Here is a 12,967-nt window from a genome sequence, read left to right as displayed (position 1 = left end):
GGTTAGGGAGGCGGGGACGAGCTGGACTGGTTTTGGGATGCGGTAGCGGGAGGGGAGATTTTGAAGCTTATGAAATCCACATTGATACCATTGGGTTCCCAAGCGGAATATGAGTTGCTGTTCCTGCAACCTTCGGGTGGCATCGTTGTGGCACTGCAGGAGGGCCAGGATGGACATGTCGTCTGAGGAATGGGAGGGGGAGTTGAAATGGTTCGCAACTGGGAGGTGCAGTTGTTTACTGCGAACCGAGCGTAGGTGTTCTGCAAAGCGGTCCCCGAGCCTCCGCTTGGTTTCCCCGATGTAGAGGAAGCCAAGCCAACTCATCATTCTTTTCCCTTTAAAATCCAACTTTCCTCAATTTTTATGTACAATTTATATTTCTGTACTCCGAATTATCCTGTAGCTCACCTCTGAATTTGCTGAGGAATATTATGTTGAAAGTAATTTAGATCTGACAGTGTTACTTAAAGCAAACAACTATATCAAAAATGCAAAATCTTAAGTTAAATATTTATTCCATTTACACAAATGTTATTTATTTCTGATCTCATCGATGCACTGAAAATATATGCCATATATACTTGATTCATGATCAATCTTGTCAAATTCAACACCTGAGCTTTGGACCAAAATTCCCAACTCTTTGCATTTACTACCCAGGAGCGTTAGATACGCAGTCCAGTTCAACCCTAAAGTTGTTGAAATCAGAGAACAGACAAATAATTGTACAGCAGTTAGAGAATTAAAGTTATCAGAGAAGGACGTTAAGAAATTGAAGGAACCTCTATGCAGCTTGGATAGGTGCCTAAAAATCAATGTGCAAAGAGAGGAAAACCTAACTTAGCTGCCATTGGAAGGTAAAGTTGTAAAATATATTAATAAAAATCATCAGAATTGACTCTTGGTTCCTTGATGATTTATCTGAATTTTCACACTGAAATGAACAAGAAAATTAGGAATCATGTATTTCAAAGTCAGCCCTGATTGGTGCTCCAGGATTCTGAAGATAAACAATTTGTAATGCAATAAAAATCTTAAGATTTCACAATATTTTCCAAAAAAAATTGATGACAGGCTTATCACATTTCAATGATTTATAATCAAGTATTGACAAAAGAATGGATGCAGACTCTGTTATATTGGGAACGTGGGTGGAACCCTTATGAATTTTGACAAGCCAGCCAATCAAACAATGAACAAAGATTTTCTTCAAACTAGAAAATGGAGGGATGGATGGATGAAGCTGACTTGAAAATACGACTGAGGAAAGATTGAGGCTTCCGATCAAGACATTGTATAAAGAAATATGTCTTCTTATTTTGGATATTTTCACATCACTCCTTTATTGCTGATGCTGTTGCTAAAGTTAGATCACAAAGGAGTGATCTCACAGGGATTCCTGGTGATCTAACAAACCTTGTTCAAACACTGAAGCTAGGGAAGTGATTGCTTGGCCCCTTACTGAGATATTTTTACCATCAATAGCCACTGGCGAAGTGCCGGAAGACTAAAGGTTGGCTAACGGGTTGCTACTATTTAAGAAAGGTGGTAAGGAAATGCCAGGGAACTATAGACCAGTGAGCCTGATTTCAGTGGTGGACAAATTGTCGGAGGGAATCCTGAGGTACACGATTTTACATGTGTTTGGAAAGGCAAGGACTGAACGAACCATTCATGAACAGCTTGAGAAAATGGTGAAATGACATGATCAAAGGAGAGAAGACAGTCGCCAAGGTACAAAGCGTATGGGCTCCAATATCAGCAATCCAATGAGAATAGGCTGTAGAAGTCCGGAATGAAACAGAATGAAGATCGTTACCGAAGCATTCAAGAATTGTGGGATATCCAATGATCTTGAAGACAAAGACAATGATAACTTTTGGAACTATCTATCGATGATGATGTGAATACTGATGAAGATGATGTTGATGATTCATATAACAAAGTGATTCAAGAAGATTCAGCATGGAGATGTACCTTCTAAAGAAGATGCGAAACTTGACCTACTCTTGGGAAATAAGGCAGGCGGCTGATTTAGGTGCCAGTGTGGGAGTGTTTTGGGGCCAGTGACTATAATTCTATTAGTTTTAAAATTGTGATGGAAAGGATAGACCGGATCTAAAAATTAAAGTTCTAAATTGGAGGAACGCCAATTTTAACGATATTCAGCAAGGGCTTTCAGAAGTAGTTTGGGGGCGGACGTTCGTAAGTAAAGGGACAGCTGGAAAATGGGAATCATTCAAACATGAGATAACGTGAGTCCAGAGACAATATGTTCCTGTTAGGGTGAAGGGCAAGGCTGGTAGGTGTAAAGAATGCTGGATGACTAGAAAAATTGAGATTTTGATCAAGAAAAAGAAGGAAGTGTATGTCAGGTATAGACAGCAGAAATCTAGTGATTCCCTGGATGAGTACAAAAGCAGTAGGAGTATACTTCAGAGGGAAATCAGGAAGGCAAAAAGGGGACATGAGGTAACGTTGGCAAATAGGGTTAGGGAGAATCCAAAGGGATTCTACAAATACATTAAGGACAAAAGTGCAATTAGGGAGAGAATAGGGCCCCTTAAAGATCGGCAAGGCCACCTATATGTGAAACTGCGGGAGATGGGGAAGATACTAAATAAGTATTTTGCATCAGTGTTTACCGTGGAGAAGAATATGGAAGATAGAGAATGTGGGGAAATCCACAGCAACATCTTGAAAAATGTCGATACTACAGTGCTACAGGTGCTGGATGTCTGAAAACATATAAAGGTGGATAAATCCCTGGGACCCTGGAACGCTATGGGAAGCTAGGGAAGTGATTGCTTGGCCCCTTACTGAAATATTTGTACCATCAATAGCCACTGGCGAAGTGCCAGAAGACTGAAGGTTGGCTAATGGGTTGCTACTATTTAAGAAAGGTGGTAAGGAAATGCCAGGGAACTATAGACCAGTGAGCCTGATTTCAGTGGTGGACAAATTGTTGGAGGGAATCCTGAGGGACACAATTTACATGTATTTGGAAAGGCAAGGACTGATTAGGAGCATTGTAGATGGGAAACTGTGTCTCATGAACTTGAGTTTTTTGAAGAAGTAACAAAGAGGATGAGGGCAGAGTGGTGGATGTGATCTAAGTGGACTTTAGTAAGGCATTCGACAAGGTTCCTCATGTTAGACTGGTTAGAATAGAGAGAGAACTAGCTATTTGGATTCAGAACTGGCTCAAAAGGTAGAAGACAGTGGTGGTGGAGGGTTGCTTTTCAGACTGGAGGCCTGTGAACAGAGGTGTGCCACAAGGACTAGTCCTGGGTCCACTGCTTTTTTGCCATTTTTATAACTGATTTGGATGTGAACATAGGAGGTATGGTTAGTAAGTTTGCAGACGACACCAAAATTGAAGTTGTAGTGGACAGTGAAGAAAGCTACCTCAAGAGTACAACAGGATCTTGATCAGATGGGCCAATGGGTCGAGGAGTGGCAGATGGAGTTTAATTTAGATAAATGTGAGGTGCTGCATTTTCGAAAGGCAAATCAGGGCAGCACTTATACACTTAATGGTAAGGTCCTGAGGAGTGTTGCTAAACAATGAGACCTTGGAGTATAGATTCGTAGGTCCTCGAAAGTGGGTCACAGGTAGATAGGATAGTGATGGAGGCGTTTGGCATGCTTGCCTTTATTGGTCAGTGCATTGAGTATAGGAGTTGGGAGGTCATATTGCGGCAGTGTCCAGTACATTGGTTAGGCCACTGTTGGAATACGGCATGCAATTCTGGTCTCCCTGCTATAGGAAGGATGTTGTGAAACTTGAAAGAGTTCAGAAAAGATTTACAAGGATGTTGCCAGGGTTCGAAGATTTGAGCTATAGGAAGAGGCTGAATAGACTGGGGGGGCTATTTTCCCTGGAGCGTTGGAGGCTGAGGGGTGACCACATAGAGGTTTATAAAATCATGAGGGGCATGGATAGGGTAAATAGACAAGATCTTTTCCCCAGTGTGGGTAAGTCAAAAACTAGAAGGCACAGGTTTAAGCTGAGAGGGGTAAAGATTTAAAAGGGACCTAAGGGACAACTTTTTCACGCAGAGGATGGAGCGTGTATGGAATGAGCTACTAGAAGAAGTGGTGGAGGCTGGTACAATTACAACATTTAAAAGTCATCTGGATGGGTATTTGAAAAGGAAGGGTTTAGAGGGATATGGGCCAAATGCTGGCAAATGGGACTAGATTTATTTAGAATATCTGGTCGGCATGGACAAGTTGGACTGAAGGGTCAGTTTCTGTGTGTAATATCCCTATGACTCTATGACATTTGGACAAGAACAGGCATAGCACAAGTTTAGAGGGATATGGGCCAAATGATGACAAATAGGACAAGTTTAGTTTTGGACACATGGTCAGCATGGACGAGTTGGACCGAAGGGTCTGTTTCTGCTATGTAACACTCTATGACTCTATGACTAAGTGGATTGGGACCTGTTATTCAAGTCTGAATGCATAAGTATTCTGGAGGAATGATTAACTTACAAAATTAAATTGAAAAGTGCTGGAGGATGTGAAGAGATGGAGGACCAAGGATAAGCACATAATTCTTTAAAATATCAGGCCAGGCAGGCAGATGAATCCAGAAATGATTAGAGAAATCCCAGCAGAAATGCAATTCTGTATTCTTTTATATGAAGCAATCTAAATGGCCACCTTTTCTGTTGTCTATTTTGAAATTATTTGTTCTTAAGTGGTCAAACAGTAGTAATTGATGATGTATTCATATTTAATGTTTTGGTGAAGTTGTTTTCTTTCTAATCATACTCAAGGGAATATGGAGGGGTTTAGAAGGGATGGATTCCTTGAATTTTGGGAAATCTCTTAATGTCAACACATAGATTGTCCAACATTCCAGGGAATGAAGCCAGATTGGTGGTCAAATGGGCAATGGGGGAGCATTTTAGTGATAGCAACCCCAACACGTTATGATTTTAGTTTGTTAAGAAAAGAGATGGCTTGCAAAAAAGAACTTTGATTTGGAGGAAGTCAGATTTTGTTAAAATATGGCAGGGCCTGGCCAAAGTAGACTGAGAACAACTCCTTGTGGGAAAATCTACAACAGAACAGTGAGTCTTTTCCCTCCCCACCCTTATCTGCTTTCTGGAGGCACCACTCTCTCCGTGACTCCCTTGTCCGCTCCACACTCCCCTCCAGCCCCACCACACCCGGCACTTTTCCCTGCAACCACAGGAAGTGCTACACCTGCCCCCACACCTCCTCCCTCACCCCCATCCCAGGCCCCAAGAAGACTTTCCACATCAAGCAGATGTTCACCTGCACATCTGCTAATGTGGTATACTGCATCCACTGTACCCGTTGTGGCCGCCTCTACATCGGGGAAACCAAGCGGAGGCTCGGGAACCGCTTTGCAGAACACCTACGCTCGGTTCGCAATAAACAACTGCACCTCCCAGTCGTGAACCATTTCAACTCCCCCTCCCATTGCTCAAACGACATGTCCATCCTGGGCCTCCTGCAGTGCCACAACGATGCCACCCAAAGGTTGCAGGAACAGCAACTCATATTCCGCTTGGGAACCCTGCAGCCCAATGGTATCAATGCGGATTTCACAAGCTTCAAAATCTCCCCTCCCCCTACCGCATCCCAAAACCAGCCCAGCTCGTCCCCGCCTCCCTAACCTGTTCTTCCTCCCACCTATCCCCTCCTCCCACGTCAAGCCGCACCCCCATCTCCTACCTACTAACCTCATCCCGCCCCCTTGACCTGTCCGTCCTCCCTGGACTGACCTATCCCCTCCCTAACTCCCCACCTACACTCACCTTTACTAGCTCCATCCCCACTTCTTTGACCTGTCTGTCTCCTCTCCACCTATCTTCTCCTCTATCCATCTTCTATCCACCTTCCCCTCTCTCCCTATTTATTTCAGAACCCCCTTCCCCTCCCCCATTTCTGATGAAGGGTCTAGGCCCGAAACTATGATGCTGCTTGGCCTGGTTATATCCCAGGCTGCTTTGGGAAGTGAGGGAGGAAATTACAGAGCCTCTGACACAATTTTTTAATTCCTCTCTGGCTCCAGGGTAAGTGCCAGAGGACTGGAGGACAGCAAATGTGGTTCAACTTTTCAAAAGGGTGGTAGAGATAAACCAGTCAGACCAGTTACTCCCACATCAATGATAGGAAACTATTGGAGTAAATTCTGAAGGAGAGAATTAAACTTCACTTAGAGAGGTAAGGTTTCATCAGGGATAGTCAGCATGGTTTTGTCAGAGGGAAGTCATGCCGAACAAATTTGATTGATTTTTTCGTGGAGGTGATCAGGTGTAGATGCAGTTGATATGGTTTATTTGAATTTCAGCAAAGCCTTTGAGAAGGTCCCACATGGGAGTCTGATAAAGAAGGTAAAAGCACATGGGATCCAAGTCAACGTGGCAAGATGAATCCAAAATTGGCTTCATGGTAGGAGAGCAAAGGTGCTGCTCCAAGATTGTTTATGTGTTTTAGGTTGGTGTCCAGTGATGTACAACAGGGATCAGTACTGCGTCACTTATTATTCATAGCATATCTCGACAATATAGCTGGGGGTGAATGATAAGTTTCCAGATGACAAGAAGGTTGGCTGAGTGGTTGACTGTGAGAAAGAACGTCTAAGGTTACAGGAGGATATGGACAAATTGGTGAGATGGGCAGATCAGTGGCAGATGGAAATTAGCCCTGAAAAGTGCAAGGTGATCATTTTGCAAGAAATAACAAGACAAGGGAGTACTCAGCGAATGCGGGACACTAGGAAGCTCAGAGGCACAGAAGCATTTTGGATACCTATCCACAGATTCCTGAAAGCACCAGGACAGGTTAATAGAGTGGTTACCAAGCCATACAGGATGTTCGACTTTATCAATTGTGGCAAAGATTATAAAAGCAGGGAAGTTACGTTGGAGTTATACAAAACTTTAGTTAGACCACAGATGGAATAGTGTGTTCAATTCTAGTTGTCACACTATAAGAAAGATGTGATTGCATTGGAGGGGCATAGAGGAGATTCACCAGAATGTTTCCTGGATTGGAGCATTTTAGCTCTGAATGAAGCTGGATCGGCTGGAGTTTTCTTTTTGAGCTGAGAAAGTTAAGGGGAGGACCTGATGGAGGTGTATATGATTTTGTGGGGTCTGGACAGGCTGAATAGAAAGCTACTGTTCCCCTTAGTTGAAGAATCAATAATGAGGTGATATTGTTTTAGGGTGAAGGGCAGGCGGTTTAGTGGGGATTCAGGAAAAATGATTTCACCTGGAGGGTGGTGAGAATCTGAAATGAACTGCCTGGGAGGTCATTAGAGGCAGGAAACCTTAGGACCTTTTGAAAATTATGTGGATGAGCACTTTGAAGTATCATTACATTCAAGGCAATGAGCCACGTGCTGGAAAAGTGAGAGTAGTGTGATAGGTCAGCACAGACTCAGACAAAGTGTCTCTTCTGTACTGTTTGACTCCATGAAGCTATTGAAAACATAACACTCACAAGTATTTATATTTCCTCCCACTGTAACTCATTCTAGTTGAAAAATATGTACACAGAAAGTTATCACTTCACCTTTCAGGCCTCTCACTGAGCAACAAGTTTCATTTGCATCCATATGGCAGTTCTCTCACTGAAGTTTGCAATCTTTCTTGTTTTATTTGTGTCTACAGCCATTGAGCTGGAGCAACCAATGCCACCTGCCTGCAAATGTAGGAATGAAGGAATTTGTTATTTTGAAGCAAATACTACAAAGTGCACGTAAGTTGAAAGCTATGAAACTCAAGGTAAAGTTGTCTGATTTATATTGGGCAGTTCACTTCATCGAATACAGAGGTCTACAGGTTTTTTTTGCATGTTTAAACTTCCTGCACTGTGAAGTATGTTAAATTTATTGCATTCTGATTCTTCATGAGAATGTTATTTCATGGTTATATATCTTTATTCATTAAACTTAAGAAATTAAGGGTTGATCTTCAACTTATGTAGGAACAAATTACTGCAGGTGCTGGAATCTTATACTGAAGACAAAAAATGCTGGAAATCCTCAGGTCAGGCAGCATCCATGGAGAGAGAGCAAGCTAACATTTCAGTTCTAACCAACTCTTCATCAGAGCTGAAGTGAAGTGTGAAGGGAACAACATTTTTGCAATAGTGGGGTTTTGAATGCTGAGGAGAAAGGCTGCTGACGGTATGGATTAAGCGATCAGAATGTGAGAATGGCAGAATATGGTGTGTCTAACTGCCAAACTGGAAAGAACAGATAGTCCCACTGGAGTTTGCAGAACATCTCTGGTCCGTGCACAAGCAGGACCCCGACTTTCCCATAGTCAGTCATTTTAACACAGCGTCCTGCTCACATGCCCACTTGTCTGTCCCTGGCATGCTGCAATGCTCCAGCGAATCACAGCTCAAACTGGAGGGACAACATCTCTTCCTCAGACTAGGCACTTTACAACCTTCTGGACTTAATATCAAGTTCAACACCTTCAGATTGTGAACTCACTCCCATTTTTTATTAGCTTTACTTGTTGCATTCTCTGTCACCATGTCCTGTTTCCCCTTTCGCCCACTCCAGTGGATCTCTCTGTTTTTTCCAGTTTGGCAGTTAGACACACTATTGTTCTGCCATTCTCACATTCTGATCACTTAATCTGCATTATCAGCAGGCCTTACTCCCCAAGCACTCTACACACCCCCTGCCCCCACCTTTGCATAAATGCTACCTCCGCCACACTTCATGTCAGCCCACCTGAAGAGTCATCTAGACTTGAAACAGTAGCATGCTGTCTCTCTGTGGACATTGCCTGACCTGCAATGGTCTCCAGCACTTTTTGTTTTCAAATTAAGTACCTCCTAAGAAGTGCTGATCTGGAAGTCACTGGCCTTCCTCACTGGTTTTTCTACCTGTTCACTTACATGTTCATTCTACAATTTTGCGAGCGGCAACTGACCAGAAGATGAACAGAAATTGCTGGAGAAGCTCAGCAGGTCTGACAGCGTCTGTGAAGAAAAATCAGAGTTAATGTTTTGGGTCTGGTGGAAGGGTTAACTCTGATTTTTCTTCACAGATGCTGCCAGACCTGCTGAGCTTTTACAGCAACTTCTGTTTTCGTTCCTGATTTACAACATCAGCAGTTCTTTCGGTTTTGAACTCTGTATCAATATCTTCAACTTTTATATGGATTTTTATTGACAGGCTCGTAGGAATTAGCCATTGAGCTACCAATCTCCAAAATAAGAAATGCAGCAGCATTAAAGAGGGAAAATGCCTATTTAAAATTTAGTACCACACATATTTATTTACTTACTTTCTTTTCTACCCAAGTGGCCTTGTCAATCCTTGGTTGAGTTCTAGCTGCAACTATTCAAAAGGAATTAATTTATTTTCCATGGCCTCCACTCCTTTCTTTTTGGTTACATTTTGAACATCTTTTCCTTTAATTCTAGATAATTAATAGTAAATGTATGGGAAAGAGTCTTTAATAATATTGTAAAAATGTTTTTGACTCTTCTAATCAAAATCATCATGAGAAGGAACAAAGGGAAGACTTGCATTTATGTTGTGTTTTCCATGATAACAGCAAGCCCCCAAAGAACATTACAGCCAATGAAGTACTTTTGGAAGTATATGTACTCTTGTAACGTAATGTGGCAATATTATTTACAGAAAGCAAACCCCTACAAAAAGCATGTGATCATCATGTTTAGTGATGCTAATTGAGGGATAAGCATTGGTCAGGACACCATGAACCACACTCCTGCTCTTGATTGAAACTTTTTCTTGGAATTTTATCTGCCTACTCTAAAAGGTATAAATGGACCATTCCTCAGTACTGCATTGGAGTTTCAGCCTCAATATTTGTCATCGAATCCTGGAGTGAGGCTTCAACTCAGGACCTTCTGATTCCAAGTCAAGAGATCTACAACTAAGCCTTGACTGACATGGATAGCAGAATAATGTAAAAAAAAACTTCAACAATTATCTAGAGGAAACTAGAATGTTTTTAAAACTTCTCTACTTTTTCTGTCACTGATGCCTGTGAGGACTTCCATTACAAAGGATGATTGGCTCTACAAGACTGAGCCTGAGCATTCTCTAGTATTCTGACCATGAGACCATTCTTCGTATGTAAGATGGTAACAATTGCAGGATAATTTAAGAGAAAGGGGGCCTTCTGCAGCAGGATAGCATCCCCGCCACTGAAGCATTGGGCTCATTCCCTTTCCAGGACTTGATGGCCAAAGAAGGTGTAGTCATAAAATAAAACAAAGCACTGTGGATACTGAGAATATGAAACGAAAACAAAAAAAACACTATAGAAGCTCAGCAAGTCTGGCAGCATCCATGGACAAAAGGTAGAGTTAACACTTCGAGTCCAATGAGCCTTCTTTAGAACTGAGTTGCAGAACTTCAGTTCTGAAGAAGGGTCATTGGACTTGAAGCATTAGCTCTGCTTTCACTCCACAGATACTGGTAGACCTGCTAAAGTTCAATCGTAAAGTGGTCAAACAGATTGAGTATGAATCTGCAAAATGGTTCCAATGCACATTAATGGCACGCAGTAAGATCTGAAGTATATGAGATTACTAGCTACATGCTTGTAGATAGATTGCATAATCAGCTAATTAGGAGTAGTGATTGAAGTCTTTGATTCAAACTTCGGCTTTGCAAAGAGGTTCCAATGGACCATATGGGAAAACAAAATGGTGCTGACGCTCAGGTACTGGTAGGCTAATGGGAAGGCCAAAAGATGGATCCACACTGTCAAATTCTTGTTGGAGGAGCATGATGACATCACTTTAACCAAATTCAGTTACAGATCTACATCACTGCAGGACTGTCCCAATTCATCAGGATTTTTGACGGGCGGGAGATTAGACACACAGTCCCTGGCTCTTCCATATACTCTTCAAGCATATCTCAAGATGATAGAGATAGAAAGGGTGCAGGAAAAAAGAGGTCTACTACTGAGCCAATTAAACAACGAAATTACTGTCATTAGGTTTGCAACCTGTAAAGTGGGTTTCCACAGGGACCAGCGTTGAGACTGTAACTGTTTATAATATATGTTAATAGCTTGGAGGAAGGAAGTGAATGTACTGAAGCCAAATTTACAAATGACACAAAAATCAGTGGAAAGGCAAGTTGTGAGAGGAAGTAGTTTACAGTTAGTTTAAACAAATGGGCATAAGTTGGCTCATGAAGTATAATGTGCGAAAATGCGAAGTTAATTTTGGAAGAGAGTGCAAAAGAACAGTGTTATTTAAATGGAGAAAAACTGCACAAAGTTGTAACATAAAGGGAGTTGGGGGCACTTGTGCATGAAACACAGAAAGCTAGCACTCTTGTGCAGTCGGAATCAGGAAGGCGAATAGAATGTTGGCCCTTATTTCAAGGGGGTTGGAAAAATGAGTAGGGAAGTATTACTGAGACTGTACAAAGTACTGTGAACAGTTTTGATTTGTCTTGTTTAACGAAAGATATAATTTCATTGGAGACAGCTCAAAGAATGCTGACAATAATGATCCCTGATCTTATGAATAAAGATTAGACAAGTTGGGATTCTACTCATTGAAATTTAGAAGAATGAGCAGTGATCTCATTGAAAAATATAGGATTCTTACATGGCTTGGCAGGATAAATACTAAGAGGATGTTTCCCTCATGGTAGAGTCTAGGACCAGAGGAGATAATTTCAGAATAAAGGGTGCCAATTTAAGACTACTGAGATGAGAAGGAATTTGAGGAGTGTTGTGAGTCTTTGAAACTCCTTGTGACAGACAGTGGTGGGAGCAGAGCCCTTGCATGTACTAAAACATAGAAAAGGTTTTTGTCATTATATAAATGATTTGGATGTGAATATAGGATGAATGGTTAGTAAGTTTACAGATGACACCAAAACTGGTGGTGTAGTAGACAGTGAAGAATGTCATCTCTTGCATTTCCTGTACTTCTGCCCTCACATTCCCTCTCCCCAACAAAAATAAAGATAGAATCCCCTTTGTCCTCACATATCACCCTACCAACTTCCACATCCAACGTATCATTCTCCGCCACCTACAATCCAATCCCACAACCAAACAGATATTTCCCTCCCCACCCCATCTGCCTTCTGGACAGACCACTCTCTCCTTGACTCCCTTGTCTGCTCCACACACCCCACTAACCCCACCACCCCTGGCACCTTTCCCTGCAACCGCAGGAAGTGCTACACCTGCCCCTACACCTCGCCCCTCACCTCCATTCAAGGCATAAAACAAATCTTCAATATCAGACAGTGGTTTACCTGCACATCCGTCAATTTGATCTACTGTATCCGCTGCTCCCGATGTGGCCTCCTGTACATCGGTGAGACCAAGCGTAGACTCAGAGACCATTTTGTTGAGCATCTGTGCTCTGTACGCAACAAACAACAACACCTTCCGGTCGCCAAGTATTTTAACTCTCCCTCCCACTCCATGGGTGACATGTCCAGACTAGGCCTCCTCTAGTGTCACAATGATTACCACCGACAAACTGGAGGAGCAACACCTCATATTCCGCCTCAGGACCCTACAGCCCGATGGCCTAAATGTGGATTTTACCAGTTTCAAAATCTCCCCACCCCAGCCTCATCCCATCTCCAACCCTTCGTCTCATCCCTGCCTTTTTGACCTGACGCAACCCGTCCATCTTCTCTCCCACCTATCTGCTCCTCCTATCCCACTGACCAATCTGGCCCACTCCCTACCTGCAGTCACCTATCACTATCCTACCTACCTTCCCCGGCCCCACTACTCTTCTCTCTATTTATTTCTGAGCTCCCTTCCCCCTCCCCATTTCTGAAGAAGGGTCCTGACCTGAAATATCAACTTTCCTGCTCCTCTGATGCTACCTAGCCTGCTGTGTTCTTCTAGCTCCATATTGTGTTATCTCTGACTCCACCATCTGTAGTTCTTGCTGTCGCTACATTTCAGAGTACAATTGGTCCTTG

The 12,967-nt window shown here is 42.5% G+C and overlaps 1 protein-coding gene across 1 annotated transcript in view; it reads left to right on the top strand.

Moving 5' to 3' along the window:
- lrp2a (low density lipoprotein receptor-related protein 2a) overlaps positions 1 to 12,967 on the top strand; it is a 286,554-nt gene that overhangs the window by 253,850 nt on the left and 19,737 nt on the right. Inside the window, exon 67 of the mRNA XM_048599223.1 lies at positions 7,665 to 7,752. Coding sequence (XP_048455180.1) covers positions 7,665 to 7,752 — 88 coding nt within the window. The remainder of the gene's footprint in view (positions 1 to 7,664; positions 7,753 to 12,967) is intronic.

This window comes from Rhincodon typus, chromosome 7 (genome assembly GCF_021869965.1).
Source record: "Rhincodon typus isolate 14 chromosome 7, sRhiTyp1.1, whole genome shotgun sequence".
NCBI lineage: Eukaryota > Metazoa > Chordata > Chondrichthyes > Orectolobiformes > Rhincodontidae > Rhincodon > Rhincodon typus.
The sequence above is the reverse complement of the archived record's forward strand: the minus strand, read 5'-3'. Positions and strand labels throughout refer to the sequence as shown.